General features: G+C 33.9%; 1 protein-coding gene across 1 annotated transcript; it reads left to right on the top strand.

Moving 5' to 3' along the window:
* Positions 1 to 12834: 12834 nt before the first annotated feature.
* On the top strand, positions 12835 to 21540 carry LOC110785473 (protein HESO1). Its single transcript, XM_021989912.2, has 9 exons — positions 12835 to 12973; positions 14071 to 14230; positions 15440 to 15604; positions 18714 to 18892; positions 18976 to 19071; positions 19300 to 19369; positions 20199 to 20323; positions 20525 to 20635; positions 20723 to 21540. Exons 2-9 carry the CDS (start codon positions 14092 to 14094, stop codon positions 21263 to 21265), a joined length of 1428 nt encoding a protein of 475 aa, XP_021845604.2. The 5' UTR covers positions 12835 to 12973; positions 14071 to 14091; the 3' UTR covers positions 21266 to 21540.
* The last annotated feature ends 96 nt before the right edge of the window (positions 21541 to 21636 follow it).

Here is a 21636-nt window from a genome sequence, read left to right as displayed (position 1 = left end):
TCACCCTTATTCTTGTACAAGGGGATGATAGTACTTTTCCTCCACTCTAATGGCATCCTATTACTTCCCCAAATCTTGTTGAAAAAAGTTGCTAACCATACAACCCCTCCCTCTCCCAAGCATCTCCAGACTTCGATAGATATACCGTCGGGCCCCACTGCCCTCTTACGTACCCTATCATGTGAATAGAATTTAAAAAAACCTATGTTCGTAACACACTACACACAAGACGTCATTAACTCATTATACTTTCTAATTATACGCAGTTGGCTGATATCTCTTATCTATGAGCAACGGTTGTATTATTGGTCCCATAAAATTTGTTTTTAGCTGCTAAGATTTTATGAGCAATGGCTGATATCTCTTATCTATGGCTCGTACTGCGTTTTGAACTTCTCGAGGGCGACGAGGGGTGTCATCCGGGTCACTGGTCTTGACCAAGGATGTTAATGGGGCGTGGACTGCGTGGTGGATAGATGTAATTCCCTCCATGACATCCACCCAAAATTTTCATCCCAATTCCCGCCTCATCATATGACTGGTACGAAATTCATCCCCATCCCATATTCCCATCCCATCCCAACGGATACCAACTAAAATCCATCGCCCCACCACCCGCATGGATCTCCATCCCCGTCTCATCCCCACACCAATACTCCCATAGTTTTTTTCTTCTTATTTAGCAATTACCTGACAACATATATATACTAGTCTTCTATGCATGCGATACATACTTGTAATTTAAAATGCATACATAATAATACTTATTTGGTTAATTACCTTTTTCCCTTTCTATTGATATTTTTTTCCTAGTTTTAATATTTGGTGAATCTAGTAAATATATTTTAAATTAATTCCCTTCTATATCATTATATAAAATGGTTTGTGTTTAATTTATTTTAATTTTAATTTTTAGTACGTAAAGGGTGAAATAGACAACCATTATTTACGTCACTCAGACGTTCTCTTATATACTCCATAATAGAGATAATGAGAAAATCACTTTTTAAAAATACTTCCTCCGATTTTTAATACTTGCAATGTTGGTAACTTTCACGCTTGCCTAGCAAAACTTTGATTATTATAGCTTTAATTCACTTGAAGTAAAAACTATAAAAAGTTAATATTACAATACAAATTGAGACGAATCTAACAAAATCCTACATGATTATGTTTTATCTTACGTATAAATCACCAACAATAGTCAAAATAGAATATGTGAATAGTGTAAAATACACAAACGTTGCGAGTATTAAAAATCGGAGGAAGTATATGACAACAAAAAATAACATATACTACCTTCGTTTCTAAATTATCTTTACACACTTACTATTTGCACGATAATTAAGGAATTTTGGTGAACATGTGATGGTGGGGTAACAAATGAAAAATGAGTTGCTATAAATTGTCCAACAATATGAGTGGAAGAAAATTAGTATTAAAGCATTGTGAGTTGGTAAGTTATGATGGGCCAAATGAGAATAAAAATGAAATAAATTAGAGTGTAAAGAACTTTCAGCAACGGACTAAAATGAAAAGCGTAAAAAACTTTCAGAAACGGAAGTAGTATTGGGGAAAAAGCATACGCAACAACAAAAAAATCCAAACAAGTAAGGCAAATTTGGCAAATACAACCTAATAAACTTCACTATTTGCCAATTACAACCTTAAAATTTTAATTTTGTTAATTACAACCTTAAACTTATAAATTTATTTAAAATTACAACCGAACTTATTTTCCGGCAAAAACCACCGGCAAATGATGTCATAATTGCTATTTTTTTTAAAAAAAAAATATTTCTTTAAAATAAAAAGGAAAATAAGAATTAGAAAATGGAATAGCAGACCTTTAGAAATAATTAGAGAAGGAAACAACATCCTTTTGTTTACTAACGTGATTTTTTTAAGCGATATTCCTCTCCTAAATAACTGTCTCCTCAACCACCAACTTGAATGTGAGATTTTCAACTCTTCCTTCATAATCTCCATCTCTATTCTGTCAAAATATGAGGGCTCCATTACTAAACAAGGTGAGAAGCTTCAACAATTTAGGGTTCTTCGATTGGGGGAATTGTAAAAAACATCCGGTTCTTCAATTGGGGGTTTTCGAAAATTCTTATTACTTGTTTTCTAATTCTTATTTTCCTTTTTATTTTAAAGAAAAATATGTAATTTTTTAAAAAAAAATAGCAATTATGACATCATTTGCCGGTGGTTTTTGCCGGAAAATAAGTTCGGTTGTAATTTTAAATAAATTTATAAGTTTAAGGTTGTAATTAACAAAATTAAAATTTTAAGGTTGTAATTGACAAGGAAAATTTGTAATTATTAATCCAACATTTGCCCGGTTTTCTTTAATTAAGCCTACCTATGCGATATTTCTAAATAATCCAACCTTTATGACCCAACTACTATTATTAAGCCTGGATGACCGGTTACCTGCTACAAAGTCAAGGAAATTTTGTAATTATTAATCCAACCTTTGCCCGATTTTCTTTAATTAAGCCTACCTATGCGATATTTCTAAATAATCCAACCTTTATGACCCAACTACTATTATTAAGCCTGGATGACCGGTTACTTGCTACAAAATCAACGTTAAAAACGTTGACAACCTAAAGTTGGTTTCCCTGCTAAAATATTGGACACGTCATCATCACTTGCCACCTAAACAAGGATTTCTTTTTTTTTTTTCCAAAAAATCCTTCTCTTCTCTGTACCGTGTTTCAATTCCTCTCTCCTCCATTACTGCTGCTTCAACCACAATTGTACTGATTCATGATATCATCAGCGATTTTCTTGTGGAAATAGGTGACTTCATCCACGCGCATTCAAATTTCGTATCCAAAATCGTACAATTGAAGGTGAACTTACGAACCTTAACGTTTTTGTTCCTTTTTTGGTAAATTTTGAATTTTGGGCTTCCTTGATGGTCAGTTCGTAAAAACCCGAGTTGTTGCAATAATATAGTTTTTTTATGTTATGGGATGTTGGTTATTGTGGTCTTGTTGAAAATTTAGAAAGAAAAAAAAACCTTGAATTTGAAGAAGATCCAGATCCAATAGGCAATTGCTTTACCCCAGCCATAGCAATTGCTGATTATTTTTGATGAACTTCGAATGGAGAGGTATCAGGGATCGACAATGGTGGAGAAGAGGTAGAAGAGAAATAATGGAGAGGAGTTTAGAGATGAAGCAGAAAATCGCAGAGGAGAGAGGAACGAAAATTAAAATAGAAATTAAAGAAAATAAAGGAAAATAAATAAATTATACTCCCTCCGTATTTATTTAAGAGACACACTTGGCCGGGCACGAGTATTAAGAAAAAGAATTAAATGAAATAAAGTAATAAAACAAGTGGGGTTGGGTAGATATTTTAATAAGAAAAACAAGTGGGGACCATGTCATTTTAGGGGGTAGGGGTGGGGGTGGGGTGTAGATATATTATTTAATTAGATGGTGGGGTTGCTAACTTACTAAAAATGGCAAATGTATCTCTTAAATAAATACGGCCGGAAAAGGCAAGTGTATCCCTTAAATAAATACGGAGGGTGTAATTGTTATATGCCACGTAAGGGTGAATACCGCCTATAGCAGGTTAGTAACTTGTTAGGCTTAATAATAGCAGTTGGGCCATAAAGGTTGGATTATTTAGAAATATCGCATAGGTAGGCTTAATTAAAGAAAATCGGGCAAAGGTTGGATTAATAATTACAAATTTTCCAATTGACAAATAGTGAAGTTTATTAGATTGTATTTGCCAAATTTGCCAACAAGTAAACTTAAAAATTAAATCTCACTCGAATTTATTACATACAAACAAATCTAATCACATAAAAATAATTTTGTTCAACTTTTAGATACTTTTATTTTTTTAATTCACGTAGAAAATGATACTCATAATGGATTGACGACTATGAAGCGAGGCGGGTGGGGATGAGGCCAGTCGAGCGGGTGAGGATGAGGCAGACTCAAGACAAAATTCATACCCACCCCATCACATGCGTCGGGTACGATTTTTATACCTAAACCCGAACAGTTAATAATGCATTCGGAAGTTTTCAAATATGAGTTTGGTCGGGTTCAATGGCCCAGTGGATCGGCAAGGCTTGAACCCACCTTATTTTGTTTCCTTTTCTCGTGAAACATATAAATAATCTCCTATTATTCTTTTCTTGGTTATTATATTATTTAGATTTATGGAGCTGAGAGACGGAAAACCCTGATTGCACAAACTCTAATATCTCCATTCAAGATCTGCGTAGTTATTGAGCAATTTCAACCTTCGAGTTCGAGGTGTAAACTTCGGAGGTGTACATTGTATTAACTTTTGAGCGGCGTTCATCACTATAACCCTGCACCAATGGGGTAACGAAATTGGCTTCTAAGACAGTGGCCTCCATATCATGACGCAACATTATTCTTATGAGATATATAATCAAATATCCTCTCCTTGTCTATAATTTTTTTCGATATCAACAATTATTTTACCAACATCCCCACCTCATCACCCGTCAAACTCCCTATCCCTGCTACTTGAAGCGGATGCAGGACAGGTCTCTTATAAAACTCGCCTTACTATATTGCCGTATTGTATAGGCATATATACAAATTTACAAGGGTAGTATTATTTTTCCATGTTGATTTTAATTCTCGAAAAAATCGAAAACAAAAAATCACAACTAACCCCAAATGGGCAAATGGTCATTAATTAGTCAAAAGAATACTTGGTAAGACTAATAGTCAACTTTACTTGAACGAAAAACAGAATCATTCAAGGAGAGAACAAAGAAGTTTTCATCTTAATTTATTTATTTATTTATTTTATTTTATTTTGAGTGGAAGAAAGTGGAAATAAGGCTTATCCTAAATTTCCAGGAGAAAAAAGTTGGATTCCAAATTGAAAGGCCTTTTCAAACGTTTGAAGAGCTACAAGTTGGCACACATATTATCTATAGAAAATTTCATTATTTATTTATTTACTTATTTATGATTTATTTATTATGTGATAATACACGTATGCATAATAATAATGCATTACGGATCAAATTGGTAAATACCGAAAATGTGGATGGACAATTAATGCGTTCCTACTTAATGATTGGTCAGTTTTGGCCTTTTGGGTAATAGTTAAAGCAATCATGAGGGCAATTAGGTCATTATACTTCCATTGAAGGGTAATCTAGCAATAATGTTATCCATTGTAGATTTGTAGTAAATGGATCCATTGTAGATTTGTAGTAAATGGTTAATGGTGGGCAAGATGAACAAGTCATTTCCCTTTTATTCGAAATATTTAGTTCTGGCAGGTGTGAATAAAATGAATTCAAGATCCTCAAAATCATTAAAGAATTAAGCAAGTTGATTTGACTTAATTCTAAAATATTTTAGGTAAGCAAAAAGCGTTGATAGTCTGAAAACTATATTTGGTTGATAGGTACGTCTAAGAACTTATTAGGAAAACCTATCCCATATTCCATGACATAAAATGACTCCTTCCTTATATCGTTGAGTTCAACCAAAATCTCCTTGTACTCACAACTACTTGTGTACTACGATCAAGAAGTGACACCTTGCTATGGCAGAAAACTATCACTAATTGATCGAAAAATGTACTCACAACCAATGTGTACCTTACCCCCTTAAAATCAATAAGTAACACCTCGTTATGGCGAAAAACTACTACTAGTTGATTTAAAAGTGAGAAATAAGTGTTATTTTGGAATTACACATTTTAACTCAATTTTGCAGTTTGGAAGTTAAGGCTCTTACTATGTTGGTTAGATTTTAAGTGAACTAAAATCCTTAGTCATGCAACATAATCAAGCCATAATCTCATGCATAATACCAAGACATATTTAAAGCAATAATATCTTAAAACATCCATATGATTTAAATCTGATCTAATATGGCCCGATTTCATCTTGAAGCTTCAACTTCAAAATTCGTCTTGAAAATGGATTGGAAACTTCGTTCTTGAATTTCACTATGGGAGACTCCATTTTCATCAAATAGGATTTGCAATAATTAAACTAATTACAACAAATTGATGGTACGCAAACCATACTTGAATAAAAACTATGGTGCATTAGACCATATTTTACACTCAAAATTAATGGTACGCATACCATATTTTCTATCCTATTTGGGCCATACTAGTCACTTTCCGCTACCTGCAAAACAATATATTTGCAATATATCATTCACCCATTCATCAATGAATGACCCACTTAGCAAGTTAGAAGAAAATATGCATCACATTAATATTTGCAACAACTAATTAAGGCTCAAGAATCTACCAATTATTTGACCTTATTAGTTCTAATGAAGGTGTTAACCTTAAAGGAATAAGGACCTAATCAAGAGTTAAACCAAAAATGAATATAAATGCTCCTACTCAAACAATAAATTATATGCTTTACTAAATTTTAAACATAAAAATGTTTTTCCAAGTCCAATCGGAAAACAAATATTTAATTAAAAATTTAAAGTTCATATAAAATTATTTTAAATCACTTTATTTGATTTTTAATTAATTAAACAATTAATTAAAATTTATTCAAGGTTTTAATTTTATCAATAATTAGTATAAAATTAATTATAATAATTAAAATAATAAAATTGAATTCCGAGAAAAAATACAAGTGCAAATTTAAAATTAATCCAATTCATCGCTCAATGAAAAATTAAATGTGCACCAGAAGGCCAAGGCAAGGCCATGAGCGTGCAACCCATCCCTCGTAAGCCTCATCGCATCAGAAGCAACCATGGGCCGTGTGCACAAGTGTAGCGCCCATGGGCCTGCTCGTCGCGTGTGTCGCAACACAACAAGTATCGCAACACATCAGCGAGTCACAAGGCCATTGCTCGTTGGCTCGACCCAGCGCGCGCTGGCTCGCTGCTTGCCTTATGTTGCTGCCTATGCTCTGCCTCGCCCCTGGTCGCTCACCCGCACACTGCACATCACATGTCGTAACCCATGTGGGCGTGCATGTGCCTTGCTCGTTGCCATAGCACCGCATGGGCGACGAGCTCCCTTGCTCGTCGTCACATGCCCACACCATTGAAACACCCCTTAAGGGTAACACTAGGCTTTCCTTTGTTTCGTGCGGGCAAGTTTGTGAGAGATTTTATAAAATCAAAATTTTATTATTTTCAAAATATTGTGACTAATTAATAAATCATATTAATTTAATAAATATTTAGGCAATAAATCGAAAATTCATTAATGAAAATAATTTTTCGATTACATAAACTTTAAGGGTTAAACTTAGGGTTCATAAAATTTTATAGATCCAAGCTTTAACAAATTTTTTTAGGTGGTATTTTAATCATAGGATCCTAATTAAATTATCAATTAATTATGAAAAATCAAATCAAATTCCAAATTATTTGAAAATTCAACGAATTAATTAGAATTACAAATATTAGGTTGCATAAATAACGAATTTAATAATTTAAATTGTAAAACATATGCAGTAGGTCAATTATTAATTCAAGATTTACATACAAGATTCGCAAATATTTAATTTAACATCATAGAAATTACAAATTTTGTTTTCGAAAAATTAAAACCTTTGAAAAGTCATAGTTAAGCTTCGAATTTGGGAATTCTGGGTTTGGCTGAAAAATATTAATTTTGTCAAAATTTTAAAATGTCGTTTACATGCAAAATTCACTATCACTCCGTAAAACATAAGATTCCGATCAAAATTGACAAAATTGCCGAAAATCCTGCGAACATATAATTAAATAATCGCATAAATTTGCAATTAATTACACCAAATTAATTCACCCCTTTAACTATTTGCAAATTTATAAAATTTAATCCATGTTAACTAAAATTGATTATGCAATTAATTAGATGCTCGTGATACAACTGTAAGGTTATGAACAATTTAATTCATGCGAAAAACCATAAAGTCATAATCCAAATTAATTGCCACGTAATCAATTGGCATAGTTTAGTATACATACTATGTGATGCGTGCCTTCCCTAGCTGCTCCCGAACTGAACAAGAACAAGTATAAAGCTCCAAATGTCGTCGCCCTTCCGTAGATAGTGCACAACACGTTCGGATCCGCCTTAGGTTCAACCAACTAGGATATAATCTAAGGTTTTTATGCACTCGGGAACTCACTATAAGCGATAGGCAAGAATATTGAATTTATTGAATTCAAATTATGATATGTATAAATTTATGATTATGGATCACATATTTATAGGGGAATAGAGTAGTCATATCCTACTAGAATTAGATTTACTAAAATCCTTAAAATTAGGTTTTAAGTCAATCTCAAATTCTTAGTCTTTTAGGAATATCCAAATACTTAGGTATTAGAATTAGCATAAAGTTCTAAATCAAGTAGGATAAGGAAAACGGATAGCTTGTGGCCCAAGCTACTTGCCGCGCAAGTAGCCTTGGCGCCCAAGCCCATTGCATCGCTTATGTGCCACGCGGGCTGCTGCCTTGGCGCGCAAGGCTGGCCTTGCCTCCCACGCCGCCCATGCCAAGGCTGGCTGGCCTCGCTGGGTGTTGGGCTTGGCGTTGGGCCTTGTGCCTGGCACTGACTTGTTGTGCCTCATGGGCTTTCTCGTCGCGCGATCGGTTGGCTCGCTTTCCGGCCTTTCTCTCGTCGTGCTTCCGATTCGTTTTTCGATTCCGGAATTTATTTTTGTTTCGAACAATATTTACGTTTTCGATAATATTTCCGATCCCGACAATATTTTCCGATTTTGACAATATTTCCGATTCCGATAATATTTCCTTTTCCGGCAATATTTTCGACTCCGTCAATATTTTTTATTTCCGTTAATGTTTTCCGAAACGAACCATATTTCCGTTTTCGGTAATATATTCGACTTCGATAATATTCATATTTCCGTCATGAACCATATTTCCTATTCCGGAAATCTTCATTTTCGACGAATATTTTTTCTTTGCCTTTTGATGATTTTAGCTCCCATTGGAACCAACATCCATCATTTTCGAATATCCATAATTAGAGTATTTATTGAATGTAAATATTCACCTAAATAATTGACCCGTTCACGTACTATTTGTGTGACTCTATGGGTTCATTCAAGAGTAAGATGTAACATTAATTTTATTAATTCCAATTGAAATGAAGCGATATCTAGCTAGGCATTCAGATCACTTGATCTCACTGAATAATTAATTTGTTTAATTAATACTGAACCGCATTTATTAGACTTAGCATAAATACATTAAATGCAAACTTGGACGAAATAAAATATTTCCTTCACCCACAACAACACAGCTCCACCTTCACAACAACTAAACCACCCCCAATTTATCGCTTTAATCCCCATTTCTTCAAAAACAAAATCAATTTTTAAAAAAGTAATTTAACCCAAAATATCATTTTGTTCTTCTTCAACTTTCCCTTTTTAGAGAGAGAAAGTGAGAGATTGAGAGGGCAGAGAAAGGAGAACGAGAGGAGATATAAGGGGAAATCGAGAAGAGGAACTAAAGATGGAGATGAAAGATAAATTGGAAGAACAAACATTTGGCTTCTTTTGTAATGTTTGGGTTAATTCTCTAAGGCTCCGTTTGGTAGGGCGTAAAACGTTTTCATAAAAAACGATTTTCCCCTTTTCAATCATTTTACGTTGTTTGGTTGGATAAGGGATGGAAAACAATTTTCCATGACTCCCTCAAAAGTGGAAAACCCTTTTCCATTTGAAATGAAGGGAAACCACTTTTCCTTCATTCCTCCTTACATCCCTCTCCTTTCTTCCCCTCAATCTTCACCATCTTCTCCCATTTTCCATAAGTTACCAAACAAAGGAAAACTAGTTTGGAATTGTGTTTTCCCTTGAAAAATGTTTTCCATGGAAAATCATTTTACAATGAAAACGTTTTACGTCCTACCAAACGGAGCCTAAGTGGAAATACTTCTTTTCATTTTGGAAGAGAAATTGGAGATGGTCATGATGGAGATGGAAGAGAAGCATGGGGAAGAAGTAACGGGGAAGAACTTAAAGAGTTAAAGGGTTTGGTTTTGTTTTTCTTTTCTTTTTCTGGCAACCTTTGGTTAAGTGGGTTAATGGAATAAGTTAGTGGATTAATTTAGCAGGTTAGCCATAAATTGATTTAATTAGAGGCTAATGACTAACCGATTAACGCCGTTAGTTAGTAAGGATATCTGACGCATTTTCACAAATCTCAAGGATATTTGGTGCATTTTCGAAAAGTTAAGAGTATTCATGTAGAGTATTTCTTTAAAATCGCATGGGCATTTCATGAAAAAAAACCGATAAAAATAACTGAATGCAGTATGTGTGATGTTCTTGAAATATTTTATCACAAAGAAGATGTAATTGTCGGTAAAATCTCAATAACAAGTTTCCATCTTTCATTTTTTTCCCATCACCATTTACAAAACGGTCTAAAGTATAAAATCTAGATTTCTAGCGTCAAGTCCTGCACGTATAATGTATATAATAAATTTATTGTATATCAGGATATTTTTTACCTAATTTTTTTTATAACTTTTAATGTGTTTTGATTAACTTTTATATTAAGAAACAAAAAGTTCATGACTAGACATTTCGAGTTTATAAAATGATTAATTTTATGTATCAGGCTATGTTCTTTTCGACTTATTTTGTATGAACTTATATTTTCTGAACTTATCTGAACTTATTTGAAGTTATTTTATGTAAAAAAAACTTATTTTGTCTGAAATAAACTTATTTGTGTGTGAAAATGTTTGGAAAAAACTTACTTTTTCCGAATTTATATATTACATTATACTAAAACAGACACCAGAAAAGACACATGTCACTTCCTGGTGCAAAAATTTTCCGCCAAAAACTGTTTCCTAAAACCACATATACTTTTTTTTCCTCTCCTTTTGCATAAATGTTTATCTATGGAAAAAATTATAGGATTATGGAATATGATATTATTAGACAATTTTTGTAATATTTTTTAGTTAAATCGTCATATTAACAATAGAAAATAATCATACTCAATATTTTGGTCAAATTAGCATATTAACCATATCAAATATTTTGGTCAAACTATCATATTAAACATATAAAATCTATAATACGTGGTAGGATGAAAATTGTATATTATATGATAAAAGGAGTACGTTCGAGATTTATTAATTACGCAATAGATTTAAGGACAAATATTTTAGTTACATACTTCCTCTGTTCTTATTTATATGACACAATTATTTAATCACGTTTGCCAATCACAATTTCGAACATTAATATCTACAATTTTGGATAAGAAAAAAATTATAAAAAGTTGATATTTTAAAAAAAATATTGAGACGAATCAAACAAGACCCCATACGACTATGTTTTTTCTTAAGTATAAATCACAAATTGAAATCAAATGAACTTGTGTGAATAGTGTCAAAAACCCAATTATGTCATATAAATAAGAATAGAGGAAGTATTTTCTAGAAGATGGTCAAATAATAATTTTTAAATATCTGTGCGTGTATGAGACTTAATCTAGTACCTTATAAAATTGGATTTTGCGAGAAATTAACTTATACAAAAAAATGTTAAATTAACTAACTTATAAAATATTTATGTTTTAAACCTTTAATCGGATTACGATCACTATTTTGGGGTTGAGTTTACAAGTTACATATTACTCCCTCCATTCCTAAATGATCTTCCTATTTGGTGTTTGGGGTGGAAAATAAGAAAATGGAATCTTGTAATGATTGGGTGTAAGAGTAATGATTGGGTGTAAGAGAAAATAATTAATAAATGAAGAAAATTAATAAAGAAATGAAGGAGAGAGAAAATATTTTTATTAAAGTAATAAAAAATCATAAAAGTGGGGGTTGGGTGAGTGAATGGGGAAATGTGAATAAATTAAATAAAGGATGGTGGAGAAATTTATGGTAAAAAGTCATGTCCAAAAACAGAAACAGAAAGATCAAATAGGAACGACATTTCTAGAAACAGGAAGATCAAAAAAGAATGGAGGGAGTACAAATTTGCCTAAATAATATTTTAAGTCAATAAACAAACTCTCGTGTAGTGATCATTTTTTAGTTTTACATAGACCTGGTCAAGAGGCAGACCGTGCTGGCAGGGTTGTCTCCGATAATTTGGAGGCCCTATGCTAAATACATATATTGGACCCTTACAAATTTTTACGGATAATTATTTTATGTAAAACACATAATCATTTATTAATATTGTTTTATTTATACAAAATATAGAGTCAAATTAATAATATGGTTTAATGTAAACCTAGTCTCGGCAACCACACATACGAGTCCTTACCAATTGGGACAAAAGATTACATAATGCATAATAAAGCAGCTGTTAAATATATAATATTTGTTCTTGGGGGTTTAACCAACATAATTTCTTTTTAGGGCCCAAAATTTTGTTGCCTGGTGTTGTAGGTCCGGCTTTACCTCCTTTTAGCCGACCCTGCGTGCTGGGTTCAGGCTGGGTCGAGATTTTCAAGCTAGACCAAATTTATAATTAAAATTGTAGTTTTACGTTGTCCAAAGCCCGCCAAAAAATTTAAAATTTCGGGCCTGACTCGAAATTTCGCCTAAAATTTCTGTCCAAACCCGCAATATTTCGAGTCGGACCTACAGGCCATGCTCTTGTATTATTTAAACTTAACTATATTTATCTGAGCTTATTTTTAAAAAAAAATAAAAAAAAATCAAACACAATGGAGCCTAAATATTTCTTATTACCTAATTAATCCTCTTACTCATTTTAATTTCTCAAGCTTTTTTCCCGCCCCACATTAAAAGTTGAATAAAACCTTTTATTTTTTTCCCTTAAACTTTATATAAAGTCCCGTTTTTTTTTTTTTTTTTTTTTTTTGTACTGGACTACTGGAGTACCGTATACAGAGTTCACACATTGAGGAAGGAAGAGAGAGAAAAAAGAAGACCCACATCCAATCCAATGGCACTACTACGATCAAACTAACCGCAAGAAAATCAGTGTAAGTTTGTACTTTTCTGGGTTTTGATTGAATCTCGAATGCATGCAAAATTGGGATTGCCCGCTAGGTGTTTGATGAATTGTCTGTGTGAATTTCTGAAATGGGCTGTTAAGATCAATCCAATTAAATTGTTTGTATTGATTTTTTATTTGTTGGGGTCAGATTGATGCTCCATATGTATTCAATTGTAGTTTAATTGATTAGTCGAACTGTATTTCCGACTCACGGATGCTTGTATCGTTGTCAATTGGTTCGTTCTTGTTTGGTATTTGATTGCTTGTTGCAACTTGCAAGTTTATCAATTTCGGTAGTATTTAATAATAACCTTTCTTGGAATCGCTCTTTGTTTTCTTTTCTTTTAAAAAGTTAATTTCAGATAGCTTGAATGCATTGCCTCGGTTTAGGGTATGAGGCGGGAAGTTGTTGCGGTTTGAGACAATGGGGGAGTCTTGGTTTCACATGAAGTCCATTTGTTAACTTTGAGTAGCCGATGATAACGTAAGTAAAGGAGGGGGGAGAGGTCGAGGGAATTCGAACTTGAGGCTTATATATGCCCCAAACTTTAGTCTTCATCTTGAACAAGGCCTTGTTGGTTTTTTCAGAAGATATTGTTGTCTCTACAATTCACTGTAAAAATTAATAATGATGTTCAATTTGATTAAATGATCTTAGGCATGACATTAAGAATGAAGGGGTCTCTATATGTAACAGAATGTCAAAGACATTATGTTGCATCACTCTAAAAAAACATCATTTATGATGCCCAATCCATCTTCTGGTTTAGATATTTGCATGCACTTCATTACAGGGTGTATCAAAGTTTCAGGGTACTCATTCATTAAAAGTGAATAAGCTTTTGACTTCATCTGAATTGTCTATCCCCCTGGTGAACAAATGCTGTTTAGTATTTGATTTGCTTGATCAGAATTTCAAAGTCTAAATTGCATCTGGAATTGGGAGATTGGATAAAGAAGCGGGCTGCAATATCATGTGGCCCAAAATGTTATTATAATTGCTAAATTATCATATTTGACATGCTTAAAAGTTGATCCGGATAATGATTAAGTTTCTAATTAGCCTGATGTATCACTTTTCAGTTCAGCGTCTATTAATACTAAATGGATTCACGTAATATGCTGGAGGTTACTCTAAATGAGATTCTTCATGTTGTCAATCCCTTGAGGGAGGATTTGGAGACAAGAATGAAGATTATTGATGAGTTACAAGATGCTATTAGTACAATTGAAAGTTTGAGAGGTATGCCTTGGCATTTAGATGCTTTGTATCTATAGTACTTCAATAGTTCTATGCTTATCTGGGTAGGTTACATATTGTTTTCAGACACAAGAAATTGTTGTCCATCCCCCTCCACCCTTTCCATCTGGGCTTTCCTTATTTTCTATTTTGAATTTGAATATCTCCTCACGATCCTTGCTTATTTCGACTTTAAGCCTCGGTGACTATTGTCATTAACAACGTATAGTTCCGTGATTTTGTTTAGGTGATTAGGCATTAAATGAGCTTCTTAGATAATTAACCTTCATCTACCTTATTCTTCCTCTTATTGTAAACTTAATACTTCCTCCGTTTAGAAATATTTTCACCACTTTGACTTTATGCACTATTCATATATTAATATTGACGCTTTCTTTACAAATATATATAAAAAAATGTTTACCATTTAAAAAATTTGTTGGATTAGTCTCAATGTTTACTTTTCAAATATCAAAAAAAAAAAAAAAAATTACTAATAAATAATGAAAGATAATAACGGTCAAAGATGTGCATTGGCAAATGTAAAAGTCAAAATGGTGCAACTATTTCTAAACGGAGGAAGTATGATTTTTTATATGTCTATTTTGTACTTCGTAGTTAATTTTCAGAAATCTTAATTTTATCTATCTTCAATAATGATCATGTTTTCTGCACAGATACCTGACCCCCATCCCCTCCTCTTTTACAAAAGGTCTTACGCGCACAAGGTGTACAATAAATTTATTGTACACCAAGATAACTTTAACCATTTTTTTTTTTAACTTTAACTTAGTTTTAATTAACTTTTATATTAGTAAAAAAAAATTGATAGATAAATATTTTTAAGGGTTAAATTATTAATTTTATACATTATTAGTGATTTTGAAGAAATAAGTTTTACTAAAATGAAAAAATTTATCACTTAAAAATAGATAACTTTTACATATATATGCTTAACTTTTAAGCATTTTGGGTTAACTTTTACTCAGGTGTACAATATTTATTGTACACCCATTGTAAATAAGAATATGTGCCTCTTTTAATTTACACTCCAAAAAAAGTGGTCAGAAAAAATTTATTAGTTCATATTTTTTGTTTATTTTGTTCTCCTTGGTTCTCATCCATATCATATTCGAATGAGTTGTTCTTTATCGTTCATAGTATTTTAGAATTGCTTAGTAATTTGGACATGGGTTGAATTTCTGCTATTAGGTGCTACCGTGGAACCATTTGGGTCTTTCTTGTCTCAGCTCTTTACACGCTGGGGAGATCTGGATATTTCAATTGAGCTATCCAATGGATCACATATTGCAGTTGCTGCCAGGAAGCAAAAGCAAACTTTATTGGGGGAAGTACTAAAAGCATTACGGAGGGCAGGTTATATGCCGTAACTTATTCTTGATCATTTTCTTTTGTTAGCCACTGATAGCAAGCATCTACAAATAGTCATACTTATTTCACAAAGTTTTGTACGCAATAGATGTGTGTGGTAGCATGCATAGTGCAGACTACAGAGAGTTTGTCTCTAGCTAGCAATGATAGATTTGTAACTATATATATATAAAAAGGTGTTTTGAATTCTATTAATAATAAAAAATGAAAACTACATTTAACTATGTTATTTTACAGGATCTTGTTTAAATAAAAGGAAGAGAGGATTGGTAACATAATTAATTTATGAGTTTGTCACTTGGTATTTGGCCAAATAGGATGGTCCAATATCACTAAACTACCTTTAGAGGAGAACTGGGTAAAGCTGAGCGAAAAAGGGTTTTCAATTTTTCATGGTTTTGCATGAGATGAGATAACTCATATTTCGTAATCAAAATGTAGTGATGATACATAACTAAGTGTTCATATTCAAATTTTAACAATTGACACACAAAAGGTTATTATCATTTTTTGATATGTAATTTCATTTAATAATTGACACAGACCCTTTAGGAGGTGATAAAAATCTTGATGAATGATATGAAAAACCAAAGATATAATAATGTTAATATTGGAAATACAAAATCTTTAATAAGTGACTGAAAAAGCTTATTATTTGCACAACGCGACTAGTTGCCCAACATCTGTACATTTTGGATATTTCACCACTTACATAAATCATGGTCTTCCCTATGTTAAGCACCTAAAATATAGAAAAAGCTACCTATTTAATGTGGATCTTTTGTAATTTGTTCGATAACATCACTGAGACTCAAATTGGGTTTATGTCAAAGTATGTCAAAGTAACTCAGACCAATGTGGTTTAACCTCAAAGAAAGCAAGTCTGTCATATGTGGAAAAGTAAGTCAGAAAGCTGACCATTAGTAGAGGATCATGAATTAGCTATACAAAATCTCACTCTCCAATTTTTGTTCTTTATGCGAATAATTCAAAAGAGAGAAGTTGAAATGGCATTGAAAAAGATGGGACGCAAGAGGGCAGTGTGGCCCGATGGCATACCTATCGAAGTTTGGAAATGCTTGGGAGAGAGAGGGGTTGTATGATTAACAACCCTTTTCAACAAGATTTGGGAAAGTAATAGGATGCCATTAGAGTGGAAGAAAAATATTATCATCCCCTTGTACAAGAATAAGGGTGATGTCCAGGATTGTGCCAACTATCGAGGAATCAAACTAATGAGTCATACTATGAAACTTTAGGAGCGGATTATTGAGCTAAGATTAGGAGAACTGTGAAGATTTCGGAGAACCAGTTTGGATTTATGCCTTAGAGATCGACTATGGAGGCCATTCATCTTATAAGGCAACTAATGGAGAATTATCGAGATAAGAAGAAAGATTTACATATGGTTTTCATTGATTTGGAGAAGGCGTATGATAAGGTACCGAGGGAAATTCTTTGGTCGGCATTAAGTAGGAAAGGAATTCTGATGAAGTATATTGATATCATCAAGGACATGTACGAGGGAGTTAGCACATGTGTGAACTAGTGTTGGTAAGACCGAAGAATTCCCCATTACGATTGGAGTGCATCAAGGTTCCGCACTTAGCCCGTTTCTTTTTGCTATAGTCATGGACGAATTGAAGAGATCAATTCAAGATGGTATACCCTGGTGCATGATGTTTGTAGATGATATTGTGCTGATTGATGAAACCAAAGAAGGAGTGGAAAGTAAGTTGGAGTTATGGAGATAAACTTTGGAATCTCGGGGTTTTAAGCTGAGAAGAAACAAGACAAAATATGTGGAGTGTAAGTTTAGTGGAGTCCAATACAGAGAGACAGAGACGATTACCTTAGATGGGAAAATTGTCCAAGGTTCTGAAATGTTCCGTTATTTAGGATCTATTATCCAAAAGGATGGGGAATTGGATGGCGATGTGGCTCATAGAATCAAAGTAGGTTGGTTGAAGTGGAAAAGTGTCACAGGGTTCCTATGTGATCCAATGTGATCCAGGCATGCCCCAAATATTGAATGGAAAATTCTACCGCACGACGATTCGACCGACGTTGTTATACAGCATGGAGTGCTAGCAGTGAAACATTGCCACGTGCATAAGATGAATGTGGCGGAGATGCGCATGTTACGTTGGATGTGTGGGCATACAAGAAATGATCGTTTGAGGAATGAGATTATTAGGAAGAAAGTAGGGGTTGCAACGATTGAGTTTAAGATGATGGGAAATCGTTTAAGATGGGCATGTAAGCAGAAGATAAAGTGATGTCCCGGTTAGGAGGCTATAAGGGTGGCAAAGTGATAGAATTGCAAGGGGTAGGGGAAGATTTAAGAAAACTTGGAGGAAGGTGATTGAGCAACATATAAGCTTACTTGGGATTGAGGAAAACATGATGTAGGATAGGACAGAGTGGAAGGAGAGAATATACTTTGATGACTTCATTTGATTTATACATCTTCCATTTTGACTCTCTTACTTTTACTTGCGTTTTTTTTAAAATGGTATTTTGAAATGTACTTATTTTATTTTATTTTAAACTTTACTTATTTTTATTATCTCTTATAATATTTTCCTCTTATCTTACTTTTATTAATTCCACTTTCTCCCTCTTCCTTATTTATTCTTTTAATTTCCCGCTCCTTTCTGGTTTGATTGGTCACAATTACGATCTCCTATGACGATTAATGTTAGCCGACCCCAAATATAAGGCTTTGTTGTTGTAGTTGTTGTTGTTTTTGTTGTTGTTGTTGTTGTTGTTGTTGTTGTTGTTGTTGTTGTTGTATGATCTCTTGAGAACTGGACTTAATGTTATTGAAAATTATCCCTTGAGAACTGGACTAAATGTTACTGAAAAATTATCCGTCTATATGCTGAGATTTTTCCAGCCACCAAGTATTTGGGTTATATAATGTCCGTGTAACCTGAAGAGTTATACGAAACAGGTTTGGACTGGATATAATCCCTATAGAAAAGTTGTCTTGAAGAGTTAGAAGGTCTACCCATGAAAGCTTTAGCTTGTGAACATATCCTAGCAGAGTAAGTCTGTTGTTTCTTTTAACATTGAAAAGATTGTTTTGCAGGCAGCTTTAGGAGGTTGCAATCTGTATCTCACGCCAGAGTTCCTATTCTGAAACTCGAGAGCAAATATCAGAACATCTCTTGTGATATTTCAATTAATAACGTGTCAGGCAAGATGAAATCTAAATTTTTGTTATGGATCAGCTTTATAGATCGCCGTTTCCGGGATATGGTTTTGCTGGTATGATCTGTTAACTATTATTAGGTAGATGTTATTATGCATGAAGAGAACCTTAGTTTTTGGCATTGGAATTTTTCTTGCAGGTCAAGGAGTGGGCAAAAGCGAACAATATCAATAGTTCAAAAACTGGGACCTTTAACTCCTATTCTCTGTCCTTACTTGTCATCTTCCATTTTCAGGTATGCTAGTTTATTGAAATTCATGAATAGGTCCTTGGTCATGAGGTTTTGACTTCATATCTCCCAAACAGAATGGCAGTCGCTCATATTTTGGGGTTTACTATTACTTTATGCATGACTTGCTATTACTGTGTATGACTGTCTAACATTTTCTCTTTTATATGTTAGACATTACGCTATTCAGCAGACCTTGTTGTAATTTATTGTTGCCCCATATTTTTTGTGCAGACGTGCGTTCCAGCAATTTTGCCTCCACTCAAAGACCTGTACCTTGGAAACATGGCTGATGAACTTATAGGTGCCAAAATAGTGTATATGTCTGACATTTTATTTACTGAAAGTCTGAAACCCTCCCCCCAACTCCTACAGTACCTTGGAAGATTTTTCATATCAAACTGATTCACTGCAACATGGTTGACATGGAAACAAAGCAACTCATAATTTTGAGACTCATTCACTTCTTTGATATATAGACTTACATCTTAAAGTGAGTAAGTGAAGAGAACTTAATGGCTTTAATAAAATCACAGTCATGTCAAAACTATCTGAAATCATACAAGCTGTGCATCCATTTACACCATACAAAGCTGTGTTAGATAGCTGGTTTTACTAAATAGTAATTTTCGAATATCGATAACTTGATGGTGGTTCCATTAGTTTTTCAGGGTGTTAATGAAGTTTTCTGTCTATGTACTATAACTCTACAGTGTTAACCATTAACATTATTCCAATGCCTCCACAGAGGCTCTTGCCTTATCCTAGCAATAATAAAATCGTGCTTCCCGATTGACCCATATTCCGTTACATGAGAACTGTGATTTTGTTTTTTAAGATGCTCTACAGTGGATACTTTTTTTTGGATGTGGTGATTAGGTTTTTAGGGGGGGTGGGGTGGGGTGTTGGTTCCCTATTCCCATTTCCCAGGTTGCATTATGCACCCAGTAAACCATGGAGGAACAAATATTCGTTTTTTAACTAGTTGCCTTCTCTTTGAATTTTAAGTTGCTATTATCCTTTTTTCCAACCGTAGCTCAATAAGTTATGTAAACTTTTTGTCCTCAAATATACATTCGACCATCAAATTTTAAAATGTTTCCTGAGGCCTAAGGGTATTTGTTGTCCTGCAGGAGTAAGAGCTGATGTTGAAAGACGTATTGAAGAAATATCTTTAAGTAATATCACTAAATTTAGAAAAGAGAGAAGAGTTAACTGCAGCAGTTTGCCTCAGCTCTTTACTTCCTTCCTGGCGAAGGTATGTTATAATTTTGTGCCTCTGCTTCTTTGACCCTGTTGGAAGATTTTCTGATTTCCAGATATCTAGTTAATTGGGATTTCCTATTGGAGGCACATAGGCAATGAATAAAGTTGGTACATCACATCCCTGCTCCACTTTTGAGGTTAATGTAAATAACATCGGTTTGTTTTTCTGGTGATGTTTTACACTTGTGTGCAGTTCTCTGACATTAGTACAAGAGCAACAGTGCAAGGAATTTCTACATACTCTGGACAATGGGAAGACATAAATACAACTACGAGATGGCTACCCAAAACATATGCCATATTTGTATGCTGTCTTCTTGTCTCCCTTTTCTCTTTCTTGATTCAAGCGGGGATTATATCTGTTATCCTGATTCCTGATTAATGATGACAGATTGAAGATCCTTTTGAGCAACCTGAAAATACCGCAAGAGCTGTTAACAGCACTCAGCTGAGTAGAATAGCTGAAGTGTTCACAAACACATACCGTGTGATTGCTGCTCCAAATCAGCCTCGAAATGTTCTCATCCCCTCTTTAGTTAGGTATGAAATTTCCCATTTATTCCCTGGAGCAGTATTTGGAAGTCCGATGGCCAATGGTAGGACCAATCAAAATGTACGCCATGGCACCAGCAGCAGCCACTCATCCTTGCAGTTTCGGAAGACAAGGCAACTGAGTCACCTCAACAACAACACTCCACAAAAATCAAAGCTAGCATTTCAAAGACAAGCTCCTGCAAACAACCAACAGTTTCCAAGGAATAGACCTCGAAGTCAGCCTAACAGAGTGGCCAGAGAAGTTGCTGTGGCATCTGAACGATTAGCTCAAAACAGTTTACAGCCTGGCCAAGCCAACAACGTGGCTTCACAGCAACCTGTTAAGGCATCTCAACGGCAACCCCAGCAAATTTGGCGACCTAAACAATCTGATATGTAGCTGTCACAACATGGGCCTCTTTCCAATTTGATTCCGGTTATTGGGTTATCACAGCTTCATGAAATTTTGTGTCATTCCACAGTGGAGAATTTTGTTTATTTGAGTTAGGAATGAAATAGTCTTCATACAAGAAGTGTTAAAGTAATAGAGGATGGGGGTATTATTTTTGAGAAGCTTACCCAATAATAGTTCAAAGGGTCGATCGAACATACCAATAGCAGCAAAAACTAATGTTAAAACTTAAAAGTCGAGAAGTTTCTTTTCGCCCCATGGTATCTCAATGTTGTTGGGAACTTGGAATATACAAACACTACAAAGTATTGACTCAGTATTAAACATTTAGTGATGCGGTTATAAACTTCAGGTAAATG

Source organism: Spinacia oleracea, chromosome 1, assembly GCF_020520425.1.
Source record: "Spinacia oleracea cultivar Varoflay chromosome 1, BTI_SOV_V1, whole genome shotgun sequence".
Taxonomy (NCBI): Eukaryota; Viridiplantae; Streptophyta; class Magnoliopsida; order Caryophyllales; family Amaranthaceae; genus Spinacia; species Spinacia oleracea.
Note: the sequence above shows the minus strand (reverse complement) of the source record. Positions and strands in the feature narration are given on the sequence as shown.

What these genes read in the sequence shown, in the direction of transcription:
- LOC110785473 (XM_021989912.2), top strand. Translation starts at nt 14,092, where the DNA reads ATGGATTCACGTAATATGCTGGAGGTTACTCTAAATGAGATTCTTCAT. An exon ending in TACAATTGAAAGTTTGAGAG is followed by an intron (nt 14,231 to 15,439) that starts GTATGCCTTGGC and finishes TTCTGCTATTAG; the next exon opens with GTGCTACCGTGGAACCATTT. An exon ending in CCAAAACATATGCCATATTT is followed by an intron (nt 20,636 to 20,722) that starts GTATGCTGTCTT and finishes TAATGATGACAG; the next exon opens with ATTGAAGATCCTTTTGAGCA.